Below are 10063 nucleotides of genomic sequence, written 5' to 3' on the forward strand. Positions count from 1 at the left end.
GTTCAAGTTATTTCTCTTGTAATTCAATCAGGCTCCCAAATTCTTATTTGTTTGGTTGCGGATTGAATTGAGAAATTGAGATATAACTCTTTGATATACTTTTCTTAAGATTGAGTCTAACTGTCTAGTTGATTCTCTTGAAAGTATATTGGAGTTAGTCCATACAGATTGCTAAGCGAAATATTGGGTGAGATTCTTAGACCCCCTCTTTTTCAGTTTCTCAAGGCTTATAAACCACATGATCTTAGATAACCCATACAATATGGGATTGATCTCAACAGAATACACAAATTGTGCCTAAAGTTGCTATATTTATATGCCTCAAATTAACTAATGTAAGAAGAGAACGATATGGCATTTGATTTCTTTTACTATTTCATGAGAAGTTTGGTTGGAGAGGAACAGTCGAGTTCATGGGAGGAGAAGGAAATCAAAGGATGAGCTTATTCATGGTGTAATTATTGACATATGTTTATGGAGCTCTGTGAGTGAAATTTTCAAATCCTATTCTGTGAACCAAATCATAAACCACTGGGAAGATGTTGTAACACTGTACATAGCTTTTTTATTCTTCTTCTGGGAGTTTTTTGAGTCAAACCTTGTACACATCTTTTCTTCTTTATATATATCCTTTTTCACTCGAAAAAAAAAATATTTATGAAAAGTTTTCCAAAGAAGACTTAGGATGAATGTCTTTCTTCTAGATGAATTTTCATGGTTGATTGTACTTGATTCTTTCTCATTGTAGCAGGTTTCATAACACCTTTTTGTTTGGAAATTTTTTCCATTCGTCACACCAAAGGAAGAGACGACATCTACTACATTTTTTAGAGTTGGAGAAGTAGTTATGTTTCTCATCATCTCAATATATTGATTTATCCCTTTTACCGAGTTTGAACCATTAATGAGTAGCTGACAATTCATGGTTCATCAATACATTCTTTTATTGTATACAACTTGGTTTCAGCCTTCTTGTGCATTGCAGGAAATCTCTCTCTAGTTTTCCTTCCCACTTCAATCATCATGCCAGAGATAAAAGCTTTCACCATTGTCCACCATTAATACCAAGTGCTCCTTTATTGTTTCCTTATTTTTTAGTATTCCTTTTCACGATCCTCTCCTTTGTGGAATGTTCGTGTCAACATGGATGATATTCTTCTCATGTACTAAAGTTCTTTAATGCACCCTCCTTATCTTTTGGATCTTTCCCCAAACAACCCACATATTTTTTTCCTTGGGCGTGTTAATGTGTAGTGCACATAAACAACAGGCATAATTACTTAGTCAAAGTTCCTTCAATCTTCGTTTTATCTTCATCTTCCTCATTTAATTCAACTAGGGTTTCTTTGTTTCAATCAATCCTTTATGATTATCTGAATAATTTTAACTCTTATCTGGTTTTGATTCTTATGAATTGATTTTGTATTTCTCTTCTCTCTGTTTATTTTTTAACCTAATTTCACTCTGAATACCTAAATCATGATGGTGTAGTCGATTCTAATTACTTGTTTGTTTAATCCTTTTGATTTGAACTAGTATAATGAATAGTTCTAATTTTTAATTTTTGATTCATATTAATTTTTTCTGACTTGATTCATCGTTACTAGTTTCTTAATTTTTCCCCTTTTCGTTTTTCCAGATTTGGTCATGGACTGAAGGAGATAGCATACATAGAGTTCTAGTGTTTTACCATCATAAGAGTAATGAACAAAAAGAAATTTGGAGCGGATTTTTCTGGATATGGTTCTAGATTTCTTCAACAGGTTTAATATATGGTTTCAGTCAATTTAAGATCAAGAATTTTAGTATATTAGATTGCTTTCTAGCATCATGAGCTCCTACTAAGGTAGGGATTTTTTAATATCCTCAGTTCTTGTTAGTGAATTATAATGGAATTAATAGTCTAAACTCTCTATTATAATCTTTGGATATGAAGTTTTGGGTTGTATGTGTCAAGAATCATGATCATCTACTGCTACTAACCTCTCTCTAATTTTGTTTTTATGTGGAAATTACTTGAAGACTGCTTTTTGTGGGATTTACTGATTGACTGTAAAGTTGGGATTCAGATCTTTCTTGAAGATACACTTTTGATTAACTTATAAGGAGTCGTACACTTTTGTCTGCATTCTATCCTAAATTTCCTTTTCATGCTTGTACCAGAGGTTTTATTCTTAACCATGAAGAAGATTAGTGTAAGGAAATCCAAACAAGGATTTTTGTCAAAGCTCTTCCTACTCCATTTCCTGAAGCCTTTCATGTTGTTAGAACAATAGTTGATATTGTTCTGGAGAAGGGTGAAAGTTCACCTATTCCTTCTTTGTCTCATTTTACCCCGCCTGTTTGGTTCTGCTTTTAATCATGGTCGTGCTGATGCTACTATACCTGAAAATTCGATTCTAGTGTTTTTTGGTCAGCCTCCTGCAAATCTATTTCGCTGACTATTTTCACTTCCTCTGGATTTGTGTTTATTATATCTTTTGAGATGAGCTATACTTCTGATTTGTTCATACATCCAATTACTGGCAATATTACCATGACCATTTCGAATGTTGAAGATTGTTTGGATAAGGCAGTTGTTCTTGAACCTATTTCACTGGCTACTTTTCCTCCTGGCTTTTCGCTTACTGATGAAGATTTTGAAAAGGAATTTAATCTCATGATGGTGGACTCTATGGATTCTATGGGTGCTGAGCCTTCTTCAGTCCATGACCTTGTAAGTCTTTCTTATTTTTTTTGATATTTATAACCTTGTTTCATTTTTCCGATTATATTTAATTTTTCTTAAATCATGAAGTTTCTTAGTTGGAATATGAATGGTTGTTGTTCTGATAAAAATGGTTGCATGTGTTGAATATCTATAGAAAACATAAGCGTGATGTGATTTTCCTGATTGAAACTATGGTTGACACAGAAACTGTGAATAAATATACTATCCACCTTCCTTATGATACTTGGTTCATTGTGCCTTCCGTCGGTAAATCTGGTGGTTTAGCATTAGGTTACTTTGAGAAATCAAATATCTCCGTTATTAATAGTTCTCTTAATATGATTCATATTTTGTATGATATATCACCTTTGATCAAGAACTGTTTTGTTTTCTTCATTTATGGGGCTTTAAATATTGTTGGTATGAGAAATCAGTGGAATTTTCTAGGACAGATGAATGAAAATAACATACATCCATGGTTGTTGTTGGGTGATTTTAACTTTATTCTTCAAGACTCTGAGAAGCAAGGTGGAAATCCGGCTAACTCTTTTCCTCCGAACTTTATTAGAGATAAACTTGCTGAAATGAAGATGAATGCTGTTTATGCCTTTGGAAATCCTTTCACTTGGTGTAATAGGAGACTCAAGAATCCGGCTGAGTTGATATTTGAAAAAAATAGGTAGGGGGTTTGTGAATGATGTATGGTTTTCGGATCTTCCTCACACTCGTATTACTAATCTCGCTAGAGTGTTTTCTGATCATAGTCCTATTTTGTTGAACTGTTTTCATGATGAACCAAATCTTTATAGGCCTTATAAATATTTTAAATGCTGGTAGTTAAATCCTGATTTTAAGAACGTTCTTAGTAATTCATGTAAAAAAAGGATTAAGGTATCACCTAGTTTTGTTATGGTAGGGAAGCTTAAAAACTTGAAGCATGATCTTAGCATTTGGAATGTAAATTCTTTTGGGCATATAAAAACTATGATTGGTAGATTAAATTCTGAAATAGAGAAATTGCAAGTTGTGCCTTACACTCATGTTATTGGTAGTTATATCCTTAATTACTCTAAACAGTTGGATTACTGGTATGAGACAGAAAATAGTTTTTACAAGCAGAAAGCCAAGATCGACTATTTTACACAATATGACAAGAACACTCACTTCTTTCATAACTCTGTGAAGCTTAGGAATATGTATAATACCATACATACCATTAAAGATGATCAAGGAAATTGGCTGGAAAATATAGATCAGGTTGTTTCTCACATTTCCAACTAATTTAAATATATCTATACTTCGTCTAATCCGAGTAATGCTGATATTGATGAAGCTCTGAAAAATATTGTTCTGATTATTAGTGATGATATGAATGTTTCTCTAATTGTTATACCTACTGTGGATGAAATTCATAACACTGTGAAATGTATGGCTCCGTGGAAATCTCCAGAACCTGATGGTTATCCGCCGGGTTTTTTCAGAGACAATGGGAATGAAGTTTCTGAAGAGGTTATTTCTCATGTTCAAAACTTTTTTAAAACAAAATTTCTACTTAAACAGCTTAACCATTCCTTTATTTCTTTAATTCCTAAAGTAAGTAATCCTTCTTCTCCCCAAGATTTCAGACCTATTAGCTTATCTAATACTGTCTATAAAATCATTTCCAAAATTTTAACGAACCGTCTTAAGCCTTTATTAGATTATATAATTTCGCCTTTTCAATCAGCTTTTATTTCCAATAGACAGATCCATGATAATATTATTATTATTCATGAGATTCTTCATTCTTTTAAAAAGAAAAAGAAAAAAACTAAGAATGGTTTTATGGCCATTAAACTTGATCTATCCAAGGCTTTTGATAGGTTAGAGTGGCCTTTTATAATTGTTGTTTTTAAAAAGCTTGATTTTTCTGAAGACTGGTGTCACATTATTTTCCTATGCATAAGTATTGTTTCTTATTCTGTTTTAGTGAATGGCTCTCCGAGGGATATGTTCTTTCCTTCTAGAGGTATTAGACAGGGAGATTGTCTATCACCTTACATTTTTATAATTTGTATGGAAGTTCTTTCTCAACTTCTATTAAAAGCTGAATCTGATGGTGTTATTCAAGGTTTTAAAATGAATAAAGATAGCCCCCCAATTTCTCATTTATTTTTTTGCAGATGATTGCATGCTTTTTTCTAAAGCTTCTTTATCCTATGCTAGAAACCTTTTGAAGGTTATAAATGTTTTCACCAAAGCTTCTGGTCAAGCAATTAATTTTGAAAAATCAGGCTTTTATACTAACAAAAAAATGCATCATAAACACATAAAACTTCTATCCAGAACTCTTAATATGAAATTTTTGAGTAATTCTGAAAAATATTTAGGAACTCCACTTTTTATCAATAGGGATAAAACAAAATCTTTTCAATTTATCATTGATAAATTTTACTCTAGGCTTAGTTGTTGTAAAAGAACTAAACTTAATGGTATGGGTAGAACTGTTGTTACTAAGCATGTACTATCCAGTTTAGTTGTTTATCATATGTCTTGTTTTCCTTTACCAAAAAAGATTACGTCTAAGATTGACAATATTCAAAGAACTTTTTGGTGGTCGAAAAAGGATCTTAGGCATGCTGCTTACTTCAGATCGTGGGGTGATATTGGTAAATCTAAACTAAGTGGAGGTATAGGAATTAAAAATACTTATGCTACAAACAGAGTCTTTATTGCTAAACTAGGTTGGAGAATTATTCAGAATCCAGATCTTCTTCTTTCTAAATTTATGAAGGATAAATATTTTCCAAATCAGAACTTGTTAGAAGTTGATAAAGCAGCCGATACTAGTTCTTGGATTTGGCGAGGTATTGTCAATAGTTTAGTTTTCGTTAGAGCTAATATTGTTAGCAAAATAAATGATGGGTCTTCTACAAAAATTTGGTCTAGTAACTGGATACCTTTTGATACCTCTCCTCCAATTTCGTGCAACCCTAATTATGAAGATTATGTTTATGTTAGTGAGCTTATTGATGTTCAAAATAACTGTTGGAACCTTAATTTGCTGAATTCTCTTTTTTCTCTTGATGAAGTCATTAAAATTAGAACTATTAGGTTAAATCTTCAACAAAGTGATAAAATAATGTGGGCTCATACAAGGAATGGTATATTTTATATTAAATCTGCTTATAGAATCTATATGAATGATATTAGTACTGAAATAGAAGCTTATTTTTGGAGGAAAGTTTGGTCGTTGGATTGCTTACCCAAGATTAAGTTCTTCATTTAGAAAGTTTTTGCTCAAATGCTGAAAGTGAATGCTTTACTTAAACTTTATAATGATTCTATAGATGATATCTGTCCTCTATGCAAGAATGTAGTGGAATCGGTTGTTCATATGTTTTTTCAGTGTCTTATTGCCTTGCACATTTGGTTTTTTCTTTCTCTTCAACACTTAGTTCCCGCAAATTTAAATCAGGTTGAAGATATCTTTCTATATTGGTTTGATAACTCTTTTGGTGAATCTCCTTTCGTTGTTGGTTGGCCAAGTGTGGATTCTATAATTATGTGGTACATTTGGAAACTGAGATGTGATGTGATTTTTAGAAGTGATACTATTAATTTATATTTGGTTATTCTTAAAAGTAAAAGAATATTAAATACCTACGTTGCTCCTTCTTTGCCCGTTCGAGTTGTTAAGGATAAAATGAAGACTGCCAGTGATATGGTTGACAACATTTTGTTCTTAGATGGTTCTTTAAAAAAATTTAATATGGGTTTGGGTATTATTTGGTGTGATAATGCAGGTAGAATTAAGGGTTCGCGTGCTAACTTTGGGCTGATTTCAGATGCAGTGGGAGCTGAGGCATCTGCTCTCTTTTTAACTGTCAACTGGGTGCAGGAAATGAATTTGTCCAAGGTCCTTTTTGTTAGTGACTGTCTCCAATTAGTAGACTTTGTCTATGGAGACAGTGTTGATGTTAGTTGGAGAAGTAGTGAACTTTTAGATGACTGTAAGTGTGTTTTTGCTAGAAATCAGTCTTTTAAGGTTGTGTATATTAAGTGTAAGAATAATCGTCCAGCCGATAAACTTGCTCGTCGGGCTAGAAAATTTTGTATTAAGAACAAATGGGTTTCCTTTCCTTCTTTTTTAGATTCTGTTGTAAGGAAGGAACCTCTGTTAGAAATATGTAATTCTCTCCTAAGTTAATATTTGATGTTTGTTTCTCAGCAAAAAAAAAAAAAAGATAACATGAGAAAATATTTTGGTCAGGACTAAGGTGACAAGGGCGCACAAGGTTATACTTGACTTTTAACTCTTTTACAGTAAATAGGTGCAAGTGGATCCATTTTATTTGATATTGCCATATTGGGTTGGCTAATCAATGGGCTAATGGTCTAAATAATTGGGCCTAACCAATAAAAAATATGGACGTGTATTTCTTCCGTGATGTGAATTACTTTGATCCAAACCAATCTTTAATTTTCCAAAAAAAAATCTGCGATCATTAATAATCACAGTAAATAATTAATTTTGAAGGTCCTGAATCACAACAACATGTTAAATATATAAATTAATAGAATTTAAATTTTATAAGCTTCTAGTAATATATAAATTAATAACTCTCTAATTATAAAGTGAGTTTTATTTTTTTAACCTAATTTGGTAAAGAATGATTCAATTATGAGATAGTTTTTCTAGAAACTGGTGTAAGATTGAATTTTATTTTGGATGAGTTTTTCATGTTGTTGTTTCATTATGCAGTAAAAAAAAACTATTCAATACCTTCGCAACTATCATAAAAACTTTACTTGAAGGTGGCCCTATAACAACATTTTTATCTTCAACTTTCATATCATCATTTTCTTTGTCAGTCAACAAAAATGAAATCATATTTTTTAAATAGGGATAATTCAAAATGTAACCAACACCTATTTCATTGCGATAATTTAATCCCTGACTAAATTTATTGAGAAGTATGTAAATCAATTACTAAATTATTAATTCATATGTAATTAATAAATGGGCAGCTAGCTCAGCTGGTCATCCTCGTTTCAAGAAGATTTGATGCGCTCCAGGAGGTCCCAGGTTTGAGTCCCCAATGACGCAATACTGCAGAATTTGACATGGAAGGTAGGGTTAGCTTGCCCCCCTTGCGACATAATCATCTCCCCTATCCGCTTCGTCTCCCTTGGATGGTTCCTCATGAGGCTCACTGGTAGGCTAGCACGGTAACCTGTTAAAGTAATGTAGTAGTGCGATGTTGGAAATAGCTTGTTAGGCTTCCAACTAGTTTCTTGTAATAATAGTCTTTATATGTAATTTATAATTATTATTTTATCGAAAATTAATATCGCGATAAATAAATTATGTCATTCCCCGCACTATTAATTTATTGAGAAGGTCCCACTTTCGCGAGAGAGTCAGAGAACCCTTTCCCATTCATGAATATATTTTCAGAATCTTCATTTTTCAAACTGTTCCAAAAGAGGAAATAGTCGATGAAGAGCCTCCACACTCTCCTTATAAGACTTGGTTTGCTTTCTTGCGCAATTTCGATGAGCTTCGAAAGGAGTGCGGTGAAGAGATACATGAATGATAAGTATTACAAGGAGGATTTTTATAAGCATCTTTTCCAAGTGTAAGGAGGTTCCGAACGCTCAACGGTGTTAAGACTGATATCCTAGAAGAACAACCTCGGCGTATTGAATAGGTTAAAATCACGAGTACTGTAAATATGATTATGTCATAGTTGCATACAAAGGAAAGAGTTAGGACTTGAGAAGGGGAAAAGGGTACTTAGGAAGAATCTTGAAAGTTGTTTTTTTTTGGGTATTAATTAAAAATTTATCACTGTTTTTAGTATATTTTCTTTGAATACTCTTCAGTTCTATTTTTATTTTATTTTTGATGCTTAAAATATATTTTGTAAGGAGATGATGGTCATGAACTGGCCTGGAATGAATATGAATGTTAATTATGTGTATGGTACGTTATGGTATTGGTAAAAAATGTCTTTTGAAATTGTGATTTTTTCTGAAGAACCGAAATTCTGACTTGTATGTTGATAAGATATATTACATATGTTTTAGCTATTGAAATATATGAACCGAAATGTTCGGTGGTGGTTTAAGTAGGAGGTTCTCCAAAACTTAGATAATTTAAGTTCTGATTCTTCGGAACACAATCTTGTATGAGTCTGATTCTCCAACCATAAAAACTTTTAGTGTAGTTAGGAATTTTTTGAACCATTGATCTAGAATCCGATATTAGAAGATTTTTTTTTGTTAAAGCATTAAAATCCTATGTGTCCTTAATATAGTCAAAAGGTCAGAACATATACAATATATAAGTGGAGATTGTATTTTGATTCATGTGCATATACCCTAGATATTTACGGTTCATTTTAATTAATTTGGAATCTCAGATGATGCAATAGTTGGTACCCACCTTTTTAACATAATAAAATTGTTAAATAAATGTAAGAATATATGCGAACAGGTGTGTCATGTTATGTATATGTGAGTTTTGAACGAACACATGTTTTCAACGATCATTGGAAATGATTGCATCAATCCATATGATATTCATATATACCCTAACAAACCCGTAGCATACATTCTATCGTACATTACGTAACGATGATAATTCTAACACATTTTTAATCATTATATATACTTCAACAGTTATAACAAGTAACAATAGTAAATAAGTTGCCTTCATAAATAATCACCGAGATATTACACCGGCTTCTAACAGCAAAATGCGTTTGGAGAGCAAATTTGTATGCAAGGTATGGAAGACCATTCTTGCATGCGATTTTTTTTTTTGGTATCCTTTTGTGTGTCACATCGAGTATAGGAGAAGAAAATGTTATGCAACTCTTCTGTAGAGAACAAATTAATGAGGAAGACTTCGCCACAATCGTAACAAAGAAAATCATAATCTGGATAATGGAACCCGTAATAAAACTTCACACCCATTTGTTGGGTCTTGCAATGGTATAATATGTTGTTATATTTCGCGCTACAACATACAAGATCCTGATTACATTATGAATCCAACAACTGGTGATCACCTCCATCTGCCCCAAATATATAATCCAACACCATACCCAGTGTATGAAAGGCGAAAGGTAATAGGGGCGTCGGCTACTGTTACTAGTAGAAAAAAGCTGATTTAAGATAGTTAGAAAGTGTTGTATAAGTGAGTTATAAGATACTTTTCAATTACCACTGATAATGTCGTAGATTTAGTGTCTTTTTCTGGAACGACACTTTCAAATTGCCGCTGAATAAGTTTGATTTACGATACTTTGAAGTTGTCACTGTATACGATAGTTAAAAGGTATCGTAGAGTTAATTTTATATTAT

The 10063-nt window shown here is 32.4% G+C and overlaps 1 protein-coding gene across 1 annotated transcript; it reads left to right on the forward strand.

The window, feature by feature from the left end:
- Positions 1 to 2536: 2536 nt before the first annotated feature.
- Positions 2537 to 5978, forward strand: LOC113294531. The gene is made up of 5 exons (XM_026542925.1): positions 2537 to 2716; positions 3145 to 3389; positions 4072 to 4219; positions 4508 to 4820; positions 5080 to 5978. Exons 1-5 carry the CDS (start codon positions 2537 to 2539, stop codon positions 5976 to 5978), a joined length of 1785 nt encoding a protein of 594 aa, XP_026398710.1.
- The last annotated feature ends 4085 nt before the right edge of the window (positions 5979 to 10063 follow it).

This window comes from Papaver somniferum, chromosome 7, assembly GCF_003573695.1.
Source record: "Papaver somniferum cultivar HN1 chromosome 7, ASM357369v1, whole genome shotgun sequence".
Lineage (NCBI taxonomy): Eukaryota > Viridiplantae > Streptophyta > Magnoliopsida > Ranunculales > Papaveraceae > Papaver > Papaver somniferum.